The sequence below is a fragment of the Nothobranchius furzeri genome, chromosome 16 (assembly GCF_043380555.1).
Source record: "Nothobranchius furzeri strain GRZ-AD chromosome 16, NfurGRZ-RIMD1, whole genome shotgun sequence".
NCBI lineage: Eukaryota > Metazoa > Chordata > Actinopteri > Cyprinodontiformes > Nothobranchiidae > Nothobranchius > Nothobranchius furzeri.
Window position 1 is genome coordinate 62074757 of NC_091756.1, and position 26347 is coordinate 62101103.

At 43.8% G+C, this 26347-nt stretch overlaps 1 protein-coding gene across 11 annotated transcripts in view; it reads left to right on the forward strand.

Moving 5' to 3' along the window:
- Positions 1-26347, forward strand: part of LOC107373833 (gamma-aminobutyric acid receptor subunit gamma-3) — a 95161-nt gene that overhangs the window by 21455 nt on the left and 47359 nt on the right. For 8 of the 11 annotated variants that reach the window (XR_011516956.1, XR_011516957.1, XR_011516958.1 and 5 more), the window contains exon 3: positions 7305-7372. Coding sequence is in view for 6 of the 11 variants with exons in the window: in XM_054734177.2 (XP_054590152.2) it covers positions 7305-7372 (68 nt within the window). In the remaining 5 variants the exon portion in view is untranslated. Of the gene's footprint in view, positions 1-1541; positions 2022-2746; positions 2903-7304; positions 7373-7421; positions 9197-26347 lie in introns of those variants that run through there. The other 3 variants (XM_054734179.2, XM_054734178.2, XM_070545895.1) reach the window with 3 other exon arrangements.

Below are 26347 nucleotides of genomic sequence, written 5' to 3' on the forward strand. Positions count from 1 at the left end.
TATGCACTTAGCCAAAAAAGGTGAAATAACTGGAAACATGTTTTATATTCTATTTTCTTCAAAAAGCCACCCTTTGCTCTGATTACTGCTTGGCACACTCTTGGTATTCTCTTGCTGAGCTTCAAGAGGCAGTCCTGTTGGAAAACCATTTCAGGTGACTACTGATGGTATGTGATGGTATGGGTCTGTTTCACTACTTTAGGCAAGACTGTATTTGGTGTGGCCACGGTTTCTAATGAAGGTTTTCTGGTGGATACAAGTAAGTCCTTATGTTTGTTGTACACAAAAACTGTTTTTCTTTTACATATATTATTAAATTAGCTTTAAAAATGTTTCCCCTCTTCTATTTCATTCAATACACTTTAAGGGGCTCTCTAAAAAGTGATAGAAAGAGAAAACCTAAATACAAGCACACACATTTCATATTTTTAAATAATTTTCTTGAGCCATGGGCACTAAAATTACACCTTATAGCAGGGGTTGGCAATCCTGGTCCTGGAGGGCCTCTATCCAGCATGTTGTAGTTGTGTTTCTGCTCCAACACTCCTGATTCCTGAATAAATAACCTGTTCAGCAGCTCATCAGGCTCTACAGCAGCCTGTAAATCACCAAATTCAGATTCAAACCAAGTGTGTTTAAGCTGAGAAGCAATTAAAACCTGTTGGATAGCGGCCCTGGAGGACCGGGATTGCCAACCCCTGCCTTACAGCGTTTATGAAATATCACTCACTGCCCCTCCACCCTCTATGGCCAGAATATCGCACTTGTTACACTTATAAAATATTAAGCTAACATGCCTGGCGCTGCAGTTTGCTTCCATTACGTTTCTTGCATGTTTTAGATGATGAACACAGCTGATTTGTTTCACTGATTGATGAATCACTCTTGTAGACTCCAATGAAAGCTGGGGAGACATTTCAGATGTTAGATTAAGCTAAAAGGGAACTAAAACGCCAAGTGTGCTTTTGAAGACCTGGAAGTCCTTACAGGAATGACAGAATTCCATCAGTTTTAGTCAAATAAATCCTGACAATAGTATGTGCTCTTTTATATAAGATAATGAATCATGTCACAATTTCTGTTCCATTGCTTGTGAAAGACCTTTTACTAGTCATCACATTTGAGCACGCCATCTGAATGATTTTTATAATCGATTGTTGTGGTTTTTATTTGTTTTGACTGTTTTTCATCCAATGACCAAGTTTGCTAAAAAGCACACAGACAGAGACACAGGCAAAAACATTATCACCCATTTTTTTCTCTTTTGTTGACAGACGACAATGAAAACAATATCAGATTCAAAGTTTTTAACAACTAGTGCAAGAGAAACTGGACCCATGCTGTTGCATATTAGAATATAGATAATATCCATTGGAGAGGCGTGAAGGATGCTTCAGTCACCCTGCTACATTTAATATATAAACACTTGGAGATCGATGAAACTCATGTTGGGCTCCATTTTGCTGACGTCTTATTAGCTTTTAATGATTGATTCATGGATTTTTCATCATGTAGATCTCAAGAGAGTGAGAGTGAAGGGTCTCCTCAGTGAGAAAAGTTTCTTCCCTGGGGACTCCACAAAGGCGTGTCCTTTCTCCCTTCTTCTGAACACAAGTGACTGAAGGAGTCACTAACATGACAGACATCTGATCAAATTTGAAAACAAAGGACATGGCCCTGGGCTGCAGGAGGTCCTCCAGTGACTCAAGTTGCGACATTTAGGGTAGACTGGTGTTATGCACTGCGTCTGTGGATGGAGTAATTTTTTTTTTTTTGTTTTGTTACCGGGGACTTCACACGTCGGGTCCACAGAGGAGCAGGGAGGGTGGGAGGAGTCTCCGTGACACGCAACAGGAACCACAAGTGCAGCAAATGAACTGTTTGCTCTCCTCACCTCTTCACCTGGATTTAAGCAGTTCATGGACGCTCAGTCGATGAGCGACTCTTTAACCCTGAGCTCGTCTTCGTAGCTGCTTTTCTGTGCACATTTACCTTTTGGCAAACTAAGCTCTACTACTTCAGTAAGTGTTTTAGTAAATAAAAGAGATACCTCTCACTTATTTCATTTACATCATTCTATGTGTCCTAGGAGACGTATTGAGCACCAGAGAAAGAGTGTTTGGGGGAGTATCTTCCCTGTTTAACCTTTGTTCAAAAAGAGTAACTTCTCGTCTGTACTCAGTTTGGAGACATATTGTTTTCAGTTTTCCCTTTTTGTACCCCGACACAGGAAGACTTTTTGGTTTGTAAACAGCGGCTTTAGAAGCCCTAGGCTGTGTAATTCTGCTGGGTGTCGTTTTGGTACATTTTTTCCTGTGGTGTGGGCTTAAGGTTAGTCAGTACCTCTGTGATTGCCTCCCACTCTTATTAGCGGAAGGGGAACATGCGAAGCTCACCCCTCTCCAGACAGAAAAATGTAACAAGTGGCATCAGATTTCCACCAGAAAAGTGCTTTGTCATCTCCGTTAATAACAGGTTCCAAACGGCTCCGGTTCACTCCTCTGCCGTGCTGACAGGATCTACAATTTTCCCAGTCACCTTATGTGTGCACAAATTAGCTCATCAGTGTTGAATCTGTCTAAAAAACGTCTGAGTGCTGCCCCCTGTGGCAGAACAGTGGCTACTGCATTTTAAATTAATTTGTGATTGACTGGGGCAGGTACAATTTCACGTCATCGGCACAGTCTCCTCCCACTCCCCCTCCCTCCCAGGATGGAAATTCCCCACACTTGGCCATGCCCAGAGCTATAGAGAGAGAGAGAGTTACGACACTCCAATAGACTCCTGTGGAAAGAATGGAATGCGGAAGTCACGTGGTTCATGTAGCTTCGATAGTTCCAAACAGCCCCCGCTGCTGCATTGACCGCAGTACATCTTTGGTGTTTCGGAAGGATTTTATCCGGTAAGGTGATGAAATGTCATAATTTTTATGCATTGTGAAGCGTTAGCTAACTGCTTCGAACCAAAATACACCAACGATGATATTTTATGTAGCTAGTTTTAGCTAGATAACCTTTAATGAGCTAATTGTGTGCAGCTTGTTGATTGTGAGCAGGAGGGGTTTAGACAAGCTTGACGAGTTGCAGACGGGTTTATTTCAGTTTGTTTGATTCTACGTTTAAAAAATATTCCCCACAGTTTGAAATATTTTAATAATTTTTTTAGTGTTTTGTAATGTATTAGATTTTGTGAACCAGAGTTCCCTCTGTGACAGTAAAAAGTTGAGTTAAGTAAAAAAAAAAACCTGCCCTGATTTAGCTCAATGACCCAATTCTACAAGATTAAATAAGAATCTGTTATTAATTCATTTGAAAACCTATTCCATTTAAATGTTTATTTAAATGGTAGGTCAAAACAAATCAATACCAGACAGATATGTTACCATTTGCTTCTACGTGCACGCCGGTTTCTAACAATGAAAATGTAATTTTTCCTGGGAGAAAATCAAGGAGAGAGAACACACATTAGTGTTGGTACACGAGGAGCAAAAGAAACATCCAGGATCTGCTGTCACTGAGCTTATGTTTGATCAGTCTGTCATTCTAGATCAATCTGTGCTGACTGACCATGCAGGGTAACCCATCAGACCAACGGTCATTGGTCAGTTTAAATTATTGCATAATGAGCAGTATGAACAACTGGTGAAGAAAATAGTTTTTTATTAATATATATAAAATCTCTCAGTGCAACACATTCTCACACCCTAAGCGTCGGAAACAAACGCTTGGTCAGCCACCCTCCACGTCAGACCCCAGACGCCAAAAGTGCCCTTTTTCGTTACTTATGTGCGAAAAGGGTTTTTTCCCTTTTGTAACTGCAGATCCCAATGCAGCGTAAAACTGACGTGATGAGATATCCGCTGATGCGGCACAGAACCAGCTCATTTAACCGCACCTAAACCTTAACGTTTCACTATTTATAACCTTCCCCTCTCCCTCATCCTAACCTTAACCCTCTTGCTACCTAAAACGTTACTCTCACTGTGATCAAGCGTTTGTTTCCCGTGCATTCTGACTCTGACAGTCAGAGTCTGACTGTCAATTTTCATATTTGCCGCCCAAGGGGAACATTAGAACATACCATCTGGCGAGGGGGAGGTTACACATACCCTCTACTTTTAACCTCCACCGTGGTAGTTGAAACCTCCCCCTCGCGTTGGCTCGGTCCAAACTCGACCAACGACGAGGCGGCTCCCGCCGTTCACTTCATAGAGCCGGCTTTTAGAGCGATCGACACATCACTAACGTGTTCGCCAGCAAGACGGTTAAGGTTAGGATAGGGGTGAGGGGAAGGTTAAATAAGAGGATAAGGTTAAGGTGAGGTACAATGAGCTTGTTTGGTGCCCTGGCTGCGGACATCCCATCGCGTCAGTTTTACGCTGCATTGGGATCTGCAGTCAAATAAGGGAAAAAACCCTTTTCGCACATAAGTAACGAAAAAGGTCACTTTTGGCGTCAGGGGTCTGACGTGGAGGGTGGCTGACCAAGCGTTTGTTTTTGATGCGCTGGGAGTGAGAATGTGTTGCTCAGTGGGATGCAGCACCAGGCTGTCTGCATATGAATGTTTTCTGTTTTGCAGAGCAGATAAGGTCAGAGGGGGAGGGGAGGGGTGATGCTCGAAGTTGAGGACGAGCTATCGGGGCTGATTGTCTCCAATTAATTGCTTGTCTTAGTGGCTGCTCCACAGGGCAAAATGCATCCAGTTGCTGCAGCTGACACTAAAACCTGATGGCTAAAACAAAGAGTTTCCTTCCAGGAGTCCATTTGAAGTATCTGAAATGGAAGCTCATTAATGCAGACGTGTAATAAAGAGTTACTACAGAATGCTTTGAAATGGCTGCAGTAAAATATTCAGATCTTTAAAGAGGTTTTTATGATTTTCCAGTGAACCAATCAGCTAGCTCACTGGACAGTGATCAGATGTGAACACTGCGGTGTTGAGAAGCAGCAACTCTGCAGAGGGATTCTCTGGTGAGCCATCTGTTAGCATGAGAAGGCTGACTGGAGCTGAGACTGGCAGGTGGACAAATTCACACTGATCTTTAAATTAGAAGAAGACTGGTTGTGTAAAATGATGGAGAGGTCTTTGTTACGTAGTTGTGAATGCTTGTGAGGCTTGTCTCGTGTCACAGCTGTAACAGTCGTATCTAAGGATTTTAGACATGATCGTGAGAAGATCATGGTAGAACCAGGGCTCCACTGTGTTAGCGGAGCTAAGAAAAAGAGCTTTGCTGTCAGAATATTTATTTTTAAAAGGTTGTGCATGGGTTCCCAATATCTGAAAGTAGTAGCCTTAATTATTCTAGCCATTTTAACGTTAAAACAAAAATCACCTCTTACCTCAGATCAAACTCTGAACGTTTTTGCATCAGATTTTTGCACCAGTGAATTTAATCATCAGATGTTTTGCTAATGCATTAAGTGAGAACCTGCTGGAGTTGAATGTGACAGGTGGCTGATGAGTCTTTGACACAGGTCACGGTGTGCTTTTAGAGCTTTACCTGCATTGTTTTAGTGCAGCAGCATTTCTTCACGGGTCAATGCAGTGTCCTTACATCGACAACTTTGTTCATATTAAATGTTTATTTTAGTTCATCTTACAGTCGGTCTCAAACGTTTCAAGCCATTTCCCTGTGTCAGGGAAGGAAATTTAGGTCTAGCCTGGAAGGTTGTTTTGGGTGACAAATCCACATAAACAAAGAACGGCTATAGGAGCTGCACTTTGCTGGAATAATAAAAGAAAATCACCCCAATAACCTCGGTTTATTCAGAAATAGATAGAAAAGAGATGCGCAACCACCTTTGAGAACATAATACTACAGGCTGCGTACAGAAACAAGGAAAACTCCGTACTAATGGCTACACTCACTCTTTTCCCCTACACACATTATTGTTTTCAATGATTTCCTGCTTGTAGTAATTGAGATCTTCTTTTATAGACTGAAGCCTCAAATTACCAGAAGGTTTGTTCATATTTTTGTGCAAATTAAAAGTATTTAAAAGGGGGCCACCTCGTGATCGGAAGGTTGCGGGTTTGATCCCCACTCAGTTTGCCATTGTCGTTGTATTCTTGGACAAGACACTCAACCCTCCTTGCCTGGCAACCTTGCTTCTGTCAGTGAGCGTCAGGGCAGCTGTGGCTACAATGCAGCTCATCACCACCAGTGTGTGAATGTGTATGTGAATGGGTTAATGACTGATTGTGTTGTAAAGTGCCTTGGGGGGTTGTAGGACTCTAGAAGACACTATATGAAGTACAGGTTCTTAACATTCTGCAAAAAATGGACCAAAACCGTCTCTCACAGATACCCATATGGAATTGCATCATTATTTTCTTTTTACCAGAAAACCATTTTAATGAAAATTTCATAAGCTTCAGGTGTTTTTACTTTGAGGTATGTTTAAGACTCTTATTGTGAAGTATTGAAGGAAGTTATATGAGAGGTGTGGACACTGCTGCAGAAGTAAAGACAACACCTGAAACTGACTCAAGAGAAGGCCTGTTGTTTTGTAGCTCTTCACCCACACCTTCTAGCTGCAATAATGAGATGAACAATACGATTCAGGAACACACGAGTTTACTTCTTCAGGCTGCTATCGAAACATGGTGTTGTTGTTTTTTTCTACAACATTAAAACTTTAGTGAAGCCCTGAAAGACCATGGCATTTTTGTTGTTGTTGTGGCAAGTATTTATTTTTCTTTCTTTCCCGCTTCTCATCCAACAATTAGCAAAGAAGGATATTTTTTCTCTGAACAAAATTCGCATTGTTTTTATTGTTTGTTTGTTTGTTTACTCAGCCCTTAGGGTAAACAAAGAACTTTGTTTTTTCTCTTGTAAAAATCCTCAATTTTTTTTACAGTACCCCCCCGGGCTTCCGTACTTTAGTCTTGAACCTTGGAAACAAAAAAAAGATCCTCCTAGTTTTGTATTCTTTTGAGTGGCTCTAAGGCACTACTGTAATCATTTCTGTTCAACATTGAACAAAAAAAATCAATTAAATTCATTACCTTTAAAAAACATGAAAGAAGTTTATTTAATGACCTAAATTGTGCCTTAGATTAAGTTAGATTGCATAACATCTCGTTTCAGACTTCACTAACTGAAAAGTTTCATCTCAGCAGTTTGTGATAAAATTCATGTCTAATCATCAATACAAGCTTTTATACCTAAGACTGTACTACTCAGCAGCTACTTGCAAGTTTCATTCATCCAGAGTTTCTTTTCCTCCCTTTGACCTATAAAGAATATTTTCCAAAAAAAACAAAGTGAACTGACATTTTTTCCCTCTCTGTTTCTAATTTAGTTAAACCAACAGTGATTGATGTCGACATATTTGTGAACAGCATTGGACCGGTGTCTTCTATAAATATGGTAAGTCTCTGTATCAAAAGCACGTTTAAATGCTTTCTGGAGGGAGTTTATGACTGAAGGAGAATTTATTTCTGCTCTATAGAGTCATCGGGTGTCGGTAAATACAGTTTGTTTGTTGTTTTTACAATTAAAGTGCATTTTGGTTGATTAGATGATCTACTTAAATGCATTGTGGGAAATGCATGTGTGTCAATCACAAACCATGTTGGGCCCAATTTCAAAACTCGCGCAACTTTCTTCAGCAAAGTGCACTTGGCAGAAGTGCACAGTAAGGCTTCGAGTGTGTGGTACACATTCGTGCAAATATTTACCAAATTGAGACAGAGAGCATTGCATCATAGACAGCAATGCATGCTGGGATGCTGGCCGCTGTGCTACTTTAAAAAAACCTTTATTAACAACTTTCAAACAAACAACCAAAGAATTACTTGAAATTAATTTACATTAATTGCTGCTTTGTCTAAATCATTCTGAGCATCCATTAGTCATCCTGAAATTAACTACTTTCATTACAACATATATATTTTCAGGAAAGGCACTTGAGCCTTTTCTCCTGCAGCAATGAATTGTGGGTAATACACTTCACTCAAGTCTGCATCAGTGCGAACGTGGGTGAAGTGCAGATCAATGGTGAAAAAGGGTTGTGAACAACTTCCGCACTTGAGAGTCAGGGCACCCTATGAACTCTCACCCCTGGCCGGGATTGTGCAATTGATGGGAGCAAGAGTGGAAGTGCGCCAGTTGGGATTGGGCCTTTTAGAGAACCTTTTTGTCAGGAAAATGGTGGTGGATGCCTTTGTAGGACCCAAAGGCAGTAAATCCAGGAGGCAGCCAGTTGAAGCAGTTAAAAATCCTTTAATGGATAAGCAGGAGGAGCACAAGTGCTTCAGTGCTCTGTCCTGTGTCCTGTGCACGCTGTCAACAGCAAGATATTTTCCATATTTGATCATTTTTAACGTGATGGAGAAATCTGAAAGCGATCAGTCATTTTTGACAGATTGTAATTCAAACCCTCTCGTCTCACGCAAGTGTGCAGACGTAAACGAGAGAGAGAACGTTGTGTAGGTAACAAATCAATCAAGAAAAGATTGCCATCAGAGCAATGTTATCATTATATTATTATTATTATTATTTCTTCTTCTTCTTCTTCTTCTTATTAACTACTGTATGTATATGTGTGTGTGTAAATGAACATGTGTGTGGGTATACATGCTCTTATGTGTTTTTAGGTATTTTTATTCTCATTTATTGTGGTTGTTGTATGTTTTTAGAGAGCGAACATCTACCGAAGCCAAATTCCTTGTAAATGTAATTTTATTTGGCCAATAAATCTGAAATCTGAATCTGATTATTATGTTAGCACACTGGGACAGCAATCTCACGCTATTAACAGTGCATTGAAGATCTGGAATTCACAGTGTGTCCGTCACAGATCACAGACGCGTTCCAGCAGAACCATGGCTCAAGGGTGCACATGAGCGCATGTGGGAGCGAGTGCTTTTATCACTTTATTTGAAATAGTGGCAATAACGAGACGCATGTGACAGAAGCAGCCTTTGCCCTCAGACCTGTGCCGCACACATACACTGATTCATAAAGGGTTGTTCTGATGTCAGCCTAATGTTACTGTTCCTTTAAGAGACACTGTGGCTGAAGAGTGAAACTGAAAGTTGGAGATGCGGGTTTATCTGATGGAGAAGTCTGCAATGTAGAGGGTCAACAGGAACTGTGTCAACACAGTTCTTTGTCACTGGTACCACAAAGGAGTTCTACTTTCCCCAGCCGCAGGGGAATGGAGTAAGCATTCAAAACTATGTGTTTAGGGTGAGTCCCACCTGCTAACATGCCAACATTTAGCTTAACATCTTCAAAACTGACTAACTAGTTGCAATTTACATGTAGCTAATAACTGTCGTGGCCTTCTTAAATAGGATTTACTCTAAAAGTGGAACTGGTTGAGAGGTTGCTGAGTGATTTGTCAAAATTCATCCTAAGATCATGTGACACTTAATTCTCTGTTGCTTAAAGGTGAAAGGTGAGGTACAGTAATAAAATAAACAGGCCTCCTGGACCTGGAGCTCTTTTGACCAGAGGTTCACTCCTAACTTTAAATTTTGTTTCATTCTGCATTTCAGCTACAGTTCCTCGCAAGCAAGGCCCTGCCTGGAATTAATAATGTAAAATATTCAGCATGAATACAAAATAACCTATAATTTACTTTCATCAGCATCAGCATTGCTGAATATTTAGTACGTATTCAGTACTACCACAACAGCTCTCTCTGTGTCACAAGCTTATTTTAAGGCTCATTGTCCCAGAATAACTCACTTATGGTAATATGAGTTGTCATTCTTGTACTGTGTCTAATTGTAATGCACCATATAATTCCTGGTGTTACGACTTCACCAGGAGACAGGCGGTGATTAGTTCCTTTTTGCACAGACTTGGTAAAACCTCAAGCAGGTCATTTTCACATCACATTCACACAGAGCACTCCTAATCACAACGGTGTGGAAACTCTAAAATGTTTTAAATAAATGAACGCATTGATGCTCATTAGATCAATACAACATCAGGTCATGCTGAAAGCTCCATCCATCAATTATTTGTCTTCAGTTTCTCCATACAGAGTCCAACGGCTCAATTTAACTGGAATTAAACCCGTCAAATCTTGCTCAGATTAAGAGTGAAGAAAGTTAAACAAATGTTAGCATGTGTATGTAATTACAAAGTACCTTAAAGTTACAGTGTGTAGCTTACTGGCGATAAGGGGCAGTAGATCCATTTCAAGGTAGTTCTATACCACTTCACCATGACTGTCACTTGTTTTAAAAATCATTACGGTAAATTATTACGGCAAATGTTGTTACCAATGGAGTCAACACATTCTCACTCCCAACATGTCAGAAACAAACACTTGGCCAGTGACCATCCGCGTCAGACCCCGACTCTGAAAGGCCTCCGTTTTCAGCTGGACACAAAGAGGTTTTTTCCGATTGCAAATCCAAGTGCAGCATAAAAGTAATGTCAGCTGGCGGCGCACCGAACCAGCACATTTTACTCTATCCGAACCTTAACCTTCTTGCAACCTCAAACCTTCCTCTAAAGTGAGCAAGGGTGTCTGCCCCACACGTTCGAATTGAGAATGTGTTGGTTGCTCAGGCAGGGGGGAGGTTCCAAATAGCAAGGCGGGAAATGTTACGTCCACTAACTCCAGCAGTTTCTGTAGTTTCTGAATCCTCCACCTCACTCAGCATGGCTCTATCGAACTCCTGCTCTGTTAACAATAAGTCCTTCCTGCTCAATGATCTAATTCTGTCTAAAAACCTGGATTTGCTGTTTCTGACTGAAGTTTGGCAGCAAACATCTGATTCTTCTGGTCTGATTGAACTCTGCCCGAGTGGTTATTCTTTTCTTAGCCAGCCCCGGGGTTCTGGTCGTGGTGGAGGCCTAGCTGTTGTTTTCAGAGACCATCTTCCATGCAGCTCTACAACCTCTGGTCACTTTGCTTCCTTTGAACTGCAGCTGATTAAAGTCGGGCGTAAGGACCTGTTCTACTGTGCTGTGGTCTATCGTCTACCTGGTCCAAACAGTTCTTTCCTTCAGGAGTTTAGTGACTTTCTATCCTCCACTGTGAAGCTGTCCAGACTGGCGACTGTTGGTGATTTTAACATCCATGTTGATGATCCCTCTGATCACTTTGCCATGAATTTCTCCAGCCTTATGGACACCTTCAGCTTTACCCAGCATGTTTCTGGCCCCCCACACACCAGAGGGCACACTCTAGACCTTGTTTTTACCCTGAGTCTAAATGCTGACAGTAAAGCGAGCGTGCCCTTTTTACAGGTTCCGTTAGATCCTTAGATCACGCTGCTTTTTCAGGGAAGTTGAGGCCGCGGTGAGTATTATTGTACAGACCCTGGTTTGGACTCCCTCAATTAGAACTTGTTTTCTATTTTAAAGGTTGGAATGGAATTTGCTGTACTTGTTCTCCTGCATCAACACACTTTCCTTTAATTCATGTTATCCAGTGGTTTTGGATACTGAGGCGAAAGTTCAGAGGAGGCCATCCAGCTGACTATTATTTGGGTCCTATCAGGAATAATTTGCGCCTCTGTCAGCAATGTGGGCAGTGGTAACTAGAAAATGATTCCTGTTAGTTGATCAGGCTAACATGGATTTATCAATTAATCTAATTGAGCCACCCTTTGAAATGGTTCCTTCCCACGCTTAACAGAGACTTTTTTACATGTGCAGAACAGAGCCTGTTTGAACCAATGAACCATCATGGCTTATCACCCTTACCCCCAAATTCCACTACCTCCGCTCCGCTCTGACACGAACGCCGGAGCAAAATCGGTCCCGTTGTAGTCAATCAGAGCAATTCCACTACTGCGGCCGTGCTCTGGCAGTGCGGCACCGTGCGCCGCCCTCTGTTCCGGCGTCCGGCAAAAATAGAATCGATCCTATTTTTGCCGGACGCCGGAACACCTCCGCAGTAAATGGACAGAAATCACAAACGCCCAACAGGAAAAGGAGCAAGCACAACTTCCGTTTTTCACAATAAATCGATAAACAAAAGGCATTTTTTTGTTTCATATGCACAGGTTTAACAGCTTTTAACAACTATCAATGGCGGCTGAACTTTAAATGCACAAAAGTAAGCCATAAATACAGTTTCCACTATCAAAGTAGTCGCCCTGTGTTGATCCAAACACTGCTGATCTCTCAACACAAATGATGGGCAGATTAAACAGTTCATGCCGATGCTTCTCCCACACAACGGGTGTTTGGATCTAACTTCCGCGTTTATTGCTCGGACTGTATCGCAAGATCTCGAAAATCCCACGCATGCCTGTTTGCCCACCTCAGGTCTCCGCACCGGAGCGGAGCCGTTGTAGAGCGGGTACCAGTAAAAATTGAGTTCGGAAGCGAGCGGCTGCGGAAGGCGGGGGCGGACCGGAGCGGAGGTAGTGGAATTTGGGGGTTAGGCTGTCCCGTTACTCTAGGGAGGAGGTGAGACATGGCTCCCATTACCTAAGGTATATTTTATTAATCTGTCGCAACCTGAAAAACAAGTCCTGAGAAGCAGGTACAAGAAATAAGGCGGCTTACCGAGAGCTTAGGTCTGGTCGGGGCTCCCACTCAAAAGGATAAAGAGTCCTTTAAGAATCAAGATTGAGGATTCTTTTTCAAAAAAGTTTATTTCAAAATTTAAAAGATACAAAAAGCGTAAAGCTAAGATTAAATATCCCCTTTCGAGTATGCTGCGTCTAAATCTCTCCCTGAGAAAAAACTCCTTTCTCTTCCTGCAACTGTCGCTGCTACTTCCTCTTCTACCGCTGCTACTGTTTTCAACTACTTCTAACTGCTCTTATATATCATTCTAAAAACTGCAAAGTAAAGCATTTTCCATTGTATAGCATTTTCATGTTACAAGCACTTTTTCAGAGTGACGTATTTTGCATTACATATATCAGTTAACCTCAAGACAGCAAAACAATGTGATCATTTGTCATTTGTAAGATGGTTTCAGGTCCACCCAAAGCTCAAGCTTCCTCAAAGAGGGCATCACATCCTGTGATGCTTTCTTCAGTTGGTTCACTTCCTGTCTTCACCTGCCTCGATTCCACTCGCATCAGCAGGCTCCGCTTATCTTTGCTTTCCATGTGGCCTCTCCCATTGTGTCCTCTTCCTTTGTGACCTCCTTTATTACCTTCTGTGGTTCTGGCAGGCGGGAGCTTGCAACAACAGTGTTTGTCCTGAGGATGTTTATATTTCAGATCACCATTGCATTTTCTTTAACTTGTCCGTTTCTGCGTCCCCACCTCCTGCTCGCCGTATGGTTAGTTCTCGTTTTCTTAATGAGAGCACAGCTAGCAATGTTTCTGCTGCTTTTGATCCACCCTGTTCTTCTGATAACGACCCAGATTCCTTAACTTCTCAGTTTAACGAGCACTGCCTCTCCATTCTGGACAACATCTGTCCTGTCAGAACCAGATCAGGTCCTGCAGTGAACCCTACTCCCTGGTTTAATGACAGCCTTCGCAGCCTGAAGCGCCAATGCAGAAACATTGAGCGCTTGTGGAAGAAAACCCATCTCCACGTCCATCTGCTGCACCTAAAGGATCTTCTGACATCCTTTAACTCTGCAGTCAGAGACGCCAGGGTTGCCTATTTCTCCAACCTGGTGTCCCAGAGCAAAGGGAACCCCAAGGTGCTGTTTAACACCATCAGCAGCATCGTCTCTCCTGCCTCTCCTACAGCCTCCATCCACTCTGTTGCAGACTGTGAGAACTTTCTGTCTTTCTTTGTGGACAAAGTCAATAAGGTTAGATCTAGCATCTCTCCTTCAGCCTTATCGCCGCCTCTCCCGACTCCAACCAGGCCCATCATCCTAGATAGCTTTGCTCCTGTTTCTTTGCCTGAGTTAACCAAACTATTTAACTCTAATTCCATGCTATAGTTCTTTTTTGAATACACAGAGCAGTTTTGTTTACCTGTTTTCCCGCTACGTTTCGTTTGCGGCTGTAAACTTCCTCAGGCTCAAGTTTGCAGCAGCAAACGAAACATAGCGGGAAAACTGGTAAACAAAACTGCTCTGTGTTTTCAAAAAAGAACTATAGCATGGAATTAGAGATACGACAGAGCAAGAACACACCTAAGTTAGTTAACTCTATGAAGACCTCTGCATGCCCCCTCCACATCTTACCCTCATCTTTGTTTAAAAGTGCTTTTCAGTCCATCGGTCCCAGCGTGCTCTCTATAATTAATGCTTTTCTGGTCTCTGGTCAGGTCCCTGCTTACTTTAAGAACGCTGTAATCCACCCGCTTCTTAAAAAACCGAGTCTCGACCCCTCTCTCCATAGCAGCTTCAGACCCATCTCTAAACTTCCGTTCATCTCCAAGATCTTGGAAAAGGTTGTGGCTAAACAACTCACAGCTGCTCTTGATGAACATAACATCTATGATAGCTTCCAGTCAGGTTTTCGTAGAGCTCATTCTACTGAAACAGCTCTTCTTAGGGTCTCTAATGACCTTCTGACCCACAGTGATGCAGGGGACTGTTCTGTTCTGGTCCTGCTGGACCTGACTGCAGCCTTTGACACTGTTGACCATCACCTGCTACTGGAGAGGCTGAGAGACTGGGTAGGCCTATCAGGATCTGCTCTGAGTGGTTCTCCTCTTATCTCTATGAGCACTCCTTCTCTGTGGCCGTCTCCAAGTTTAGGTCCTCCACCACCTCCTTTACCCATGGTGTCCCACAAGGTTCTGTGCTGGGGCCTCTGCTCTTCTTCCTCTATCTGCTTCCTCTTCAGCACATCCTGAGCTCCTTCAAAGGAATCTCCTACCATCTTTATGCAGATGACATCCAACTGTACATCTCCTTTAAGCCCCATGAGATGTCTAAGCTGCAGCTGTTACACACCTGCTTAGACTCTATCAAAGCCTGGATGGTGGGAGCTTTCTTCAGCTGAATGAAGATAAGACTGAGACCCTCATCTGTGCCCCAGACAAGCTGGTTCCCAAAGTAAGAGACTCTTGGTCAGCTTGCTTCCCACACCAAACCTTCTGTCAGGAATCTTGGCGTGACCTTTGACCCAGCTCTCACCCTGGATTCTCATGTCAGTTCTCTTGTTCGCTCTTCCTTCTTCCATCTCAGGAACGTTGCTAAGCTGAGTCCCATTCTGTCCCGCTCTGAACTTGAGACAGTTCTCCACACCTTCATCTCCTCACGCTTAGACTACTGTAACTCTCTTTTCACGTGTCTGAGCAGAACCTCCCTGAACCGTCTACAGGTGGTTCAGAACGCCTGTTCTCGGCTTCTGACGAAGTTCTCCACACACACCCACATCACCCCACTTCTCCTCCAGCTTCACTGGCTGCCAGTCAACTTCAGGGTTCATTTCAAGATCCTGGTTCTGGTCTATAGGGCCTTACATGGACAAGCACCATCTTACATTGGTGATCTTCTTAGTCCCTACACCCCCAGCAGGTCCCTGAGATCCAGTGACCAAAGCCTACTGGTTGTGCAGCACCAGGCTAAAGGTCAAAGGTGACAGATCATCTGCTGCTGTGGCCCCCAGACTCTGGACCTCTCTCCCCCTGAGCCTGAGATCAGTGGACTCAGTGGTCTCCTTTAAAAAGCAGCTGAAGACTCACCTGTTCAAGCTGGCTTTTGTATGACCTTCTTCACCTCTCTCTCTTTATCCATGCTTTCGTTCTTTTTTAAACACAGAAACAGTTTTGTTTACCTGTTTGTAGCTACAGTTTCGCCGACGGCTGCCGGCTTCTTCAGGCTGACGCTGATGGTGGCGCGTCACTTCCTTCTCCGTTTATCTGCGGGCAGCAGAGGACGTTGTCGCCCTCTACTGCCCGCTCTCCCCTCTCCGACGATGCAGTAATAGGAAATACAGACCAACACTGCAAAAATAGTATAGAATTGGCAAAAGAACTAAAGGAAATTACAATAGAAGACAACGACATACTCATCTCACATGACGTCACATCTCTGTTCACAAAAACACCAACCCAAAAAACCATAGACATAGTAGTTAACAGAATCAGACAAGACAAAACTTTACATAAAAGGACAAACCTCACAGCAGATGACATAGCACAACTGATAGGACTGGTAGCTAACTCCACTTACTTCACATACGTTAACACAATATACAAACAACTGGAAGGCTTCGCCATGGGTAACCCGTTATCAGCCACCCTGTGCGAGTTTTTCATGGAAGACCTAGAACAAAAAGCCATAGCCACCGCCCCCCCAAACTGCAAAATAAAACTATGGAAACGCTACGTGGATGACATTCTGGAAATCATACCAAAAGGTCAAACAGAAACACTAACACAACACTTAAACAATATTGAAGACACGGGCAACATAAAATTCACTTATGAGTTAGAAACAGAAGGCAGCATAGCATTTATGGATATGAAAATCACCAGGCAGACCGACGGGACCCTAAACATAAACACATACAGGAAACCAACACACACAGACCAATATTTATTATGGACATCAGAACACCCCACCATACACAAAATATCAGTAATCAGAACATTATATCACCGAGCAAACATAATAACAGAAGAGAGAGACCGTAAACAAGAGGACAAACACATACAACACGCTTTAAAGACCTGCGCATACCTGACATGGGCAATAAACAAAGGAAAACAACAAACAAAAACAGAAAGCAAAGAACAACCCAAAAAAAGAACCAGAAACCCAGATAGACAAGAACCAAAACCAGTGATAACCCTACCATACATCAGAGGCATAACGGAAAAAATAAGAGCAACAATGAAAAAACACAACATAAACACACCAACAAAGCCATACACAACAGTTAGAAACAGACTAGTGCACCCAAAAGACAAAATATCAGCTGGACAAAAATGTGGAGTCATCTACGAAATCCCATGCAAAATATGCAATAAAACATACATAGGAGAAACCGGACGCCAACTCAATACACGGACAATAGAACACAGAAAGGAGTGCAAGAAAGAGGCAAATCGTAAACACACAAGAGCAGCAAAAGAAGAAGCAGAAAGTACAATAAAAAAGTCAGCCGTAACAGATCATTGCTTAAGAGAAAACTATATAATGGACTGGGACAGCACACGGATCATAACCACCGAACAACAAAAATACAAAAGATGGATCAAGGAAGCAATCGAGATAAGGAGACGTGGATGTGGGACCATGAACAGGGACGACGGAGTTTACACGCTGGACCACGCATGGGACTGCATCGTCGGAGAGGGGAGAGCGGGCAGTAGAGGGCGACGTCCTCTGCTGCCCGCAGATAAACGGAGAAGGAAGTGACGCCACCATCAGCGTCAGCCTGAAGAAGCCGGCAGCCGTCGGCGAAACTGTAGCTACAAACAGGTTAACAAAACTGTTTCTGTGTTTAAAAAAGAACAAAAGCATGGATCCACTAGAACTGTTTACTATTAATACTACTGTAACGGAATAGAGTGATGTAACTATCTAGAGTTGTATTTTAATACACTGTAAGTAGATCACTTGTTATAATCAGAAGATAGGCTGTTTTTATCATCAGGGAGTTTAATTAAACACTCTGTATTGACTTTGAGACAAGAAAAGAGAGAGAGTTGGGATCGTTTGAGAATCTTTAATTTCGTAATTATAAATTCTCAACAATCTACCAGGACTAACTCTGTGATGGATGAAAATGGATTTGAATGTTGTGTTGGTGCGTGTGTGTGTGTGTGTGTGTGTGTGGTTGGTTCAGACTCCTTAGGCTGACGTCATTGAATCTGGTCGTCTTTGTTATGACTAGATATCACGAGGCTTATAAAGTGATGACATGAGCTGCTATTTTGCCGTGTACGTACCCAGTGGGGGGCCTCCCAGGTAGATCAGGAAATGCCAGGTCCAAGAACCTCGGATGTGTACTGGAGCTGTCGGAGCAGCGGCCGCAGCACGTCAAAGCCCGTCTGAAGGGTCGACCCCGGTACCAATCGGCAGCGTCAGCAGGTGCTCTTATTTTGGAAGGATGTCGTCTGGTTGTTAAACGACGAAAATCTCCAACTTCACAGTTCTTAGTTTAAAGAAGAAAACACATCTGGCCAGGCTGTGCTTTTCTTTAGGATGACGGTGAATAGAACTGAAGTCAAAATGGAACTGAGCTTAAAATTGCGTTGCCTTGTTTTATATCTCTGAATTGTTTTAAGTTTCAGTAAACGGGATTGGACACTTTAAGTCAACACCAGCTTCTCCTGCGGCAGCCGAAAGCTCTGATTGGTTGGAACAATGTGTCATGCGTTTCTATGGAGATGAGGGTCAGTCTGTCTGTGCAGTAGTCCTGTTTTCAGTAAACATAAATCATGACATATTTATTTCACAGATCATTCACTTGATTATTATTGATCAACATCTGTTTCGAATAGCTTTAATCACAAATTAAGTACTTTGATTATTGAAAAGCGTTTTTCTTCTCCTTCGGACTCTTCTCCTGGAATGTAAACAGTCTGAGGAACACCCGACCTTGGCGTTTTCTACACGGGTGTTACTGTGCACAGGGGCAGCTGTGTGGAGCTGAAAATAATGAACTTCATAACCTTACATATCCCCCCTTTTCAAGGTCAATGTGGTCCTTCAAGAGACCACTTGGTCGTTGAACAAACCCAAGTTATGAAGAATCTTGACAACAGAACCGGATGCGATCCCAAGGGAACAGCCATCTGTGGTGAGGTACGAACCCCACGCCGGAGAACAGTCTCGCATACTCCTCAGGAAGAACACAAGTCAGCAGGTTATTAATTATTCCCCATGGAAGCCACAACCGAAGCAACAGCAACTTTACATCCTCACGGGCAATAAAGCAAAGCAGGAGCAAATCTTGTACGTATCCACGAACAGGGTAGTATTCCAATTAAAAATCGATTGTTGTATCCGCAGGCAGGGTAATATTCCAAATAAAAATTGAACTTTGAAAGAGTACTTATCGTAATCCACAAAAAGGGAAGAGCAGTTGACCGTAATCCCAACGAATGAGGTGTCCCAGCAGCCATGCCGGAACCACAGTCATCCCAGGCCAACGAGCCGGAGCACCCTCAGGAGTAGTCGATGCAGATGACGAGTCACTGATCCACCCCCAGGAAGCAGGATCCTCACAAGCTCAGCAGAGGAGAGAGAGCACAGTGTAGGCACTTCAATGTAGACACGACAAAAGTGCATTTCATGTCATCAAAGAAATAAAAAATAATAAAAACCTAACTCTATGAGTGCCTTTTGTACTATGTGTTAGTTTTATGTGTAATTACCCATGAAGTGAAGAAATGGATGCAGCCCTGTCTGTGTTAGATGCAAAAAGGGATGATGCGAGAAGAAGAAAAATGAAAGAAACCCTAACTGGTATCAGTGAATCCTCACTGGAAATACACGCTGTCAGGACAGGGGCAAAATTGGTTATAGCCCCGTAGGATAAATCAAAGAATTGATAATCACAAACACAATATTCACTGTTAAAATCAACTGGTCAAAGGTACTATAAAAAAACAGAAATGTAAATCAGTACTAAAATGTAAATCAGTGGTTAGTAATCATGTTCATGTTAATGTACCCCTAAGGAATTGTGATTAGTAAAGATAAAAAAAAAACAAAATTTTGGACAACAGTACTATGTGGCCTAACCCACTCACTGTTACCTGGCCGTTCACCTGACTCCAGGAGCCCACAGCACGTCCGTCTCAACACACCTTAAGTCTGCACATGACGTATAACACGGAAGACAACCATGTACACTCACAAACAAACAAATTTGTGTAATCAGAGATAGAAATCTGTGGAACCAACGGGACGTCTTTATCACCCCCCTTTTGAAATCGGTGGATTGTTGTTGTTGGTATCGGCCAAATCTGTGGGACTCTTGTGCAGTTTGATATGGTCCCTGTGTACCCATTTGTAGACGGGCGCCTTGTTTTTGTCGGCGATCTTGATCTGATACACGACTGGAGAGATCTTATCTGTAATCAGGTATGGACCCGACCATTTGGGCAAAAGTTTCTTAGTCAGCTTCCCCGAGGTCGCATTCTTGTTACCCGTTTTGGGAGCGAAAATGTAGTACCAGGCCTGATCACCTACATCGAGTTCGGAATGTGAGGCTTTCTTATTGTAATAAGTTTTTCTGCCTTTAGCTGACTTTTCCAGAGATGCCTGTGCGAACGAGAATGCTGCAAGCAGGTGAGTTCTCAGGTCCTGCAAGTATTGGCCGCTCGTACAAGCCGGGGCTGTGTCGGACCGAACCGGTCGTTGATACAGCAGGTGAAGTGGTAGGGTCATTTGTCTGCCCGTCATCATTTCAAACGGGGAGACACCTGTAGACTCATGGGGGGTAGCCCGTATGGCCATGAGGACCAACGGAAGTTTCACATCCCAATCTCGGTGGTCGTGGTTTACAAGAGCCTGAGGGGGCCTGGCTGGCGGGACTGACGCGATGGCGTCGTCCGAGCAGTGTTGGCACGCAGCCAAACCCATGCCAAGAGGGCTACGTCGGTTCTGGGCGTAGCGCACTTCGATGTCGAAGCTTTGAAGAGCCAGCAGCCACGAAGCGATTCGTGAATTGGTCACCACACCATCTCTGATGCGCTGACTGTTAAGGAAGGTCACCGGCTGGTGCTGTGTCTCAATGACGATTTTCTGTCCGCCAATGTAGTTCGCAAAGTACTTAACTGCCCACATGGTGGAAAGCAAAGCCTTTTCACAGTCTGAGTATTTCAACTCAGGTCCAGTCAAGAGCTTACTAGCATAGGCCACGACACGCCTGTCGCAGTCATGAATCTGGTAGAGAGCAGCACTCAAACAGTGAGCTGAGAAACCAACCTCAAGGTGGAACTCCTTGTCACAGTCGGGGAGCGCCAAGCACGGAGCTGAGCACATCACGGCCTTCAGGTCATCCATGGCCTGCTGGTGCTGCTCCGCCCACTCGAACGCCACATCCTTCTTCAACAGATTAGTCAGAGGTCGTGCCAACTCAGCGTAATGTTCCACAAACTGACGCGAGTAGTTGCAGACCCCCAAGAAGCTGCGAAGTTCGGAGACGTTCGTCGGAGGTGTGATGGTGGCAACACCCTGAATCCTGCCAAGCTGAGGCGGCACTCCCTGTGGTCCCACAAGGAGGCCAACGTACTGAACTTGCGACCTGCACCACTGTCCCTTGGCGAGAGAGATCTTAGCACCCGCCGCCGCGAGCTGACCCATGACATGGTCCAGCTCGGCCAGGTGGTCATCCAACGTACGCCGACGAATAAGAATGTCGTCGACATAAATGAGGGTCCCACGCTCTCGAGCATCGGGGCAGGCCTTGTTCAAGAAGATGTTGAACTCAGCTGGCGAGTTGGAATAACCAAAAGGACACCGGGTGAAGGTGTACTGCCGGTTGGCAAAGGAGAAAGCAAGTTTGTGTTGGTCCGATTCGTGGATGGGAATCGTCCAAAATCCAGACGCAATGTCAAGGGTGGAAAAGTACTTAGCATCTTTCACTTTAGGAAGCTCCTGCTCCAGGCGTGCCATAGGCCACCTAGACAAGGGGACCTGTTTGTTGAGTTGCCGGTAGTCAATGGTAAGTCGCCACTTACCATTAGACTTCAGTACCTGCCACAACAGAGCCGAGTAGGTGCTGTTGCAGGGTCGAATGACCCCGTTAGCCAAGAGGCTGTCAATGATTTCCTGGACTGGTTCTATGGAAGCCAGGGGAATCTTGTATTGCCGCACAAAGGACGGCGGTGCATCTGGCCCGGTAGGAATCCGGACTTCATGGATAGTGGTCAGACCGCAGTCCAAGGAGTCAAGTGAAAGAAAATCCTGGTACTTTAGCAAAAGTTGTCTTAGCTGGTCTCGCTCGACCTCGTTTGTGAGAGCATCTGCTTGGTCTATTACCTTCTCAATCTGTAACAGAAGTTCCAGGGGCCTACCCGGTGGCTTCGAGAGTGGTGGTGAGGTCGAAATCGCGTCCCCCCGCGAAAGACTTGCCACCGAAAGGTGTCCGCCTGTGTCAGGCCGCGGTTTGTACGGCTTTGGCTTCCTCACACGTGCAAACAGTTGTCCGTACGCGCAGCTGATTCTAGCGTCAAGGCGTTGGAGGCAGTCCAACAATATGAGCATGGGCATCCGCATCTCCTCGCTGATGTACACGAGGTGTTTAAAGGACATGCCTCCTATCGAGATGTTGACCTCAGTCGTCGCAGCCGCGGACGATGAAGCGCCATAGAAATCGTCAAAATCCTTTGGGCCCGAAATGAGTGTGGGGGGTGAGATGTCCTCCCCCCTTTGTTCGCACATGCTGCTGTAAAGAGCTCCGCTGATGAGCGAGATGTCCGTTCCTGTGTCTAATAATGCGACACAGCGATGTCTCTGATTTACAGTGACCTCCACTGCAGGCCTATTAGATCCCTTTCTCACGACCAGAGGTGCAAGCAAAATTTTTTCAGTCACGGCGGTAGCAGTAGTGGTACTGGGGTCGTCATCTGCGGGTTCATCGCCTAACATCGCCACGGATGGAACGACCGGTGAGGTGTTGTCGCTTTCCTTTGAGGTGTTGTTGTTTTCTTGTGAATCAGAACCTGTGAAAACATCAGCCTGCAGCATTTCAGTCTCATTTTGCGGCTTCTCAGGCAAACACGGAGTCTCTGACCGGGTCGCCTGAGAATCACACACAAATCGTTTGACGCCCTCGACGTCTGTCTGAAGACTGCAGATCATGTTCATCATGTTAGTCATCATTGGAAGGAAAGTGTTTTGCATCATTGGCAGGAGAGCGCTTTGCATCGCCGCCTGAATTTGGGATGTTAATAGCTCCGTTTCCTCTGAGTCCATTTTTGAAATCAGCAATGAGATCTGGAATTTACTAATTTACTCTTTGAATTTGTTTCTATTTAGATGTTTATTTAGAAACAACCTTACCTGTAGACTTATTAAAGAATTAGTTACAGGGAAGCTTGGCTGTTGAGTGAATATTTTGGGCAAAATTGTTCAATAATGTTAAAAATAACATTGTCTTTTGACCTATCCAAGATGGCGGGTCGAGCTACGTGTCGGGCACCTAAGATGGCGGATTGTCGCGCATGCGCAGTCCGGCACTCGGTGTTTTTCCGTCGTAGCAGAATCACGATTCTAAACACCGGAACGTTATTTAGAACCGCCGCTAACGTTATCCAAAAGTACTCCGTACCGGAAGGTTTAGCGGATTAAAGGACGCAGAATCGCTGCGTCGGAACGGCTTGAAAGCTTCGCGGGACGCGTTCCCGAGCTTCCCACCGAGAGTGGCTAGTTAGCTCGTCGGCTAAGGCTAGCGAACGCCCTGGAGCGACCAGGGTCTTAAAATTGCCCGATCAACCAACGGGCATCTCGCTCCGTGGTTAAAAGGGTTTCAACAGCGTACGCAATCTGGATGCAGTATCGCTCTACGGTAATAACCCGACTTAAAGCGTTTATCTAGCAAGTTAAGCTACGGTAGGTGCCAATGAGTATTCCGGCAAGGAACAGCGTGGATCAGGCGCTTATTGAACGGAAATACATTTCCGACGGAGACTTTTGTCTCCGATTACACAAATGGATGCACACAGTGTCACAAACACCTCGACAAACAATAAACAGACGGTTCCAACGTATTAAAACAGGAGAAATGTTTACCCTCAGATGTAGGCCTCAAAATGGCCGTCAGCACACGTCAGCACTTAAGGTGTTTTGATGAAACAGCGCCCCCTGTTGGAGGGTGATGAATGTGCACCCCCCAGAGAAGCTGAATGAGGAAGCGCTCGCTTTTTTATTCTGAACTCATACACTGGACAAAATCCCAAAATATGTCTCAAAATCGGCACAAAGTGTAATAAACTGTGCAGATATCATGCTAGGCTCGCCATATGTAACGGAATAGAGTGATGTAACTATCTAGAGCTGTATTTTAATACACTGTAAGTAGATCACTTGTTATAATCAGAAGATAGGCTGTTTTTATCATCAGGGAGTTTAATTAAACACTCTGTATTGACTTTGAGACAAGAAAAGAGAGAGAGTTGGGATCGTTTGAGAATCTTTAATTTCGTAATTATAAATTCTCAACAATCTACCAGGACTAACTCTGTGATGGATGAAAATGGATTTGGATGTTGTGTTGGTGCGTGTGTGTGTGTGTGTGTGTGTGGTTGGTTCAGACTCCTTAGGCTGACGTCATTGAATCTGGTCGTCTTTGTTATGACTAGATATCACGAGGCTTATAAGGTGATGACATGAGCCGCTATTTTGCCGTGTACGTACCCAGTGGGGGGCCTCCCAGGTAGATCAGGAAATGCCAGGTCCAAGAACCTCGGATGTGTACTGGAGCTGTCGGAGCAGCGGTCGCAGCACGTCAAAGCCCGTCTGAAGGGTCGACCCCGGTACCGATCGGCAGCGTCAGCAGGTGCTCTTATTTTGGAAGGATGTCGTCTGGTTGTTAAACGACGAAAATCTCCAACTTCACAGTTCTTAGTTTAAAGAAGAAAACACATCTGGCCAGGCTGTGCTTTTCTTTAGGATGACGGTGAATAGAACTGAAGTCAAAATGGAACTGAGCTTAAAATTGCGTTGCCTTGTTTTATATCTCTGAATTGTTTTAAGTTTCAGTAAACGGGATTGGACACTTTAAGTCAACACCAGATTCTCCTACGGCAGCCGAAAGCTCTGATTGGTTGGAACAATGTGTCATACGTTTCTATGGAGATGAGGGTCAGTCTGTCTGTGCAGTAGTCCTGTTTTCAGTAAACATAAATCATGACATATTTATTTCACAGATCATTCACTTGATTATTATTGATCAACATCTGTTTCGAATAGCTTTAATCACAAATTAAGTACTTTGATTATTGAAAAGAGTTCTTCTTCTCCTTCGGACTCTTCTCCTGGAATGTAAACAGTCTGAGGAACACCCGACCTTGGCGTTTTCAACACGGGTGTTACTGTGCACAGGGGCAGCTGTGTGGAGCTGAAAATAATGAACTTCATAACCTTACACTACACTACCGTCAATGACAATAAACCCACATTTTCCTCACTCTGCTTCCTTTGTTCTGACATCATGAGACTAACTATACAGTTTGTTTTTAAACATCTCGGTCACTTATCCATTTCACTCCTGAGTTTTCTGAGTTTTCCAGCCTCGGCAAACTTCAGCGCCTCAGGCGTTACAGCAGATCCACCAAGTGGGGACTCATGAAGTTTGTCTCCCCTCTCTGTGTGACCTTTCATTGCCTCTAATGAGGGCACAAAGACAGACTTTAAGCCAACAAAAGAGTGTGTCAAGACCTCTCAAAGGACAGGACAGTGCTGTGCCTTTTTCTGCATAATCATTAGGTGTCAGGTACTGCAGAGGTAGAGATGTATGTTTTGTCCTAGTTTACAGAATCTGGTGCAGAGAAAAGTGCTATGCTTGTAATTTAAAATGGAAATGCGAATGTGCTAAATTTTAAAGGAATAATCTGACATTTTAGAGGTGAGCTTATGTGAAATGTGCGTATATTTACTGTCACACCTGCATTGGGGGTTTCTTTCTACTTTTCCATAATATCACTGTTAACCGACCTTTACTTCACTCGACAGGCTTAAGACCATTTACAAAGGGGCCAACAAGCGCTAAACACCTCTGGGAACTCCTTCAAGACTGTTGAAAAACCATTTTAGGTGACTACCTCTTGAAGCTCATCAAGAGAATACTGAGTGTGCAAAGCTGTGATCAGAGCAAAGGGTGGCTATTTGAAGAAAATCGAATATAAAACATGTTCCCAGTTATTTCACCTTTTATGGTTAAGTGCATAACTCCACATGTGTTCAGTTTCGATGCCTTGAGTGAGAATCTCCCAATGGTCATGAAAATAAAGATAACACATTGAATGAGTCCAAACCTTTGGCCTGTACTGTACACCAACACTGGTGGACCTCTACAATGCATGTAAGCTCACAAACAGCAGTTTACTATTGTCTCCACCACATAGTTTCAGTCAGGGGTTAATGCCTGATCAGAGGCTGATGTGTCATCTGTAGATTGAAAAAGAAAACAGCAAAAAACGCTATTTAAATAACTTCAAACCAGAAATGTATGTAATTCTGTGTCCCTGAGTATACGTATTGTCCGTTTTGAAGACATCCTTGGATTTGTTCACACCCTTCATTGTCAGACTTCAGATGAAAAAAACTACAGAAGGTCTCAAAAACATAGAAGATACATAATTTTGTTCTTTTTTTACACAGTGCAGTAAAAAAAACAGATTCAAACACAAACATGGTCACAGAACACTCATCCCGCTCTTCGGGCATCTTCTCTGAGATGCTGCTGACGGAACCGGAAACCTGTGATGTCGGAAGAAACGAGATAGCGCTAAACACCAGTCACCATTTTCTAGGTCCAAACAACTTTTGTTTTCTGTAACTTCAAATTGTGTTCTTCTTTCTGGGACTGAGTT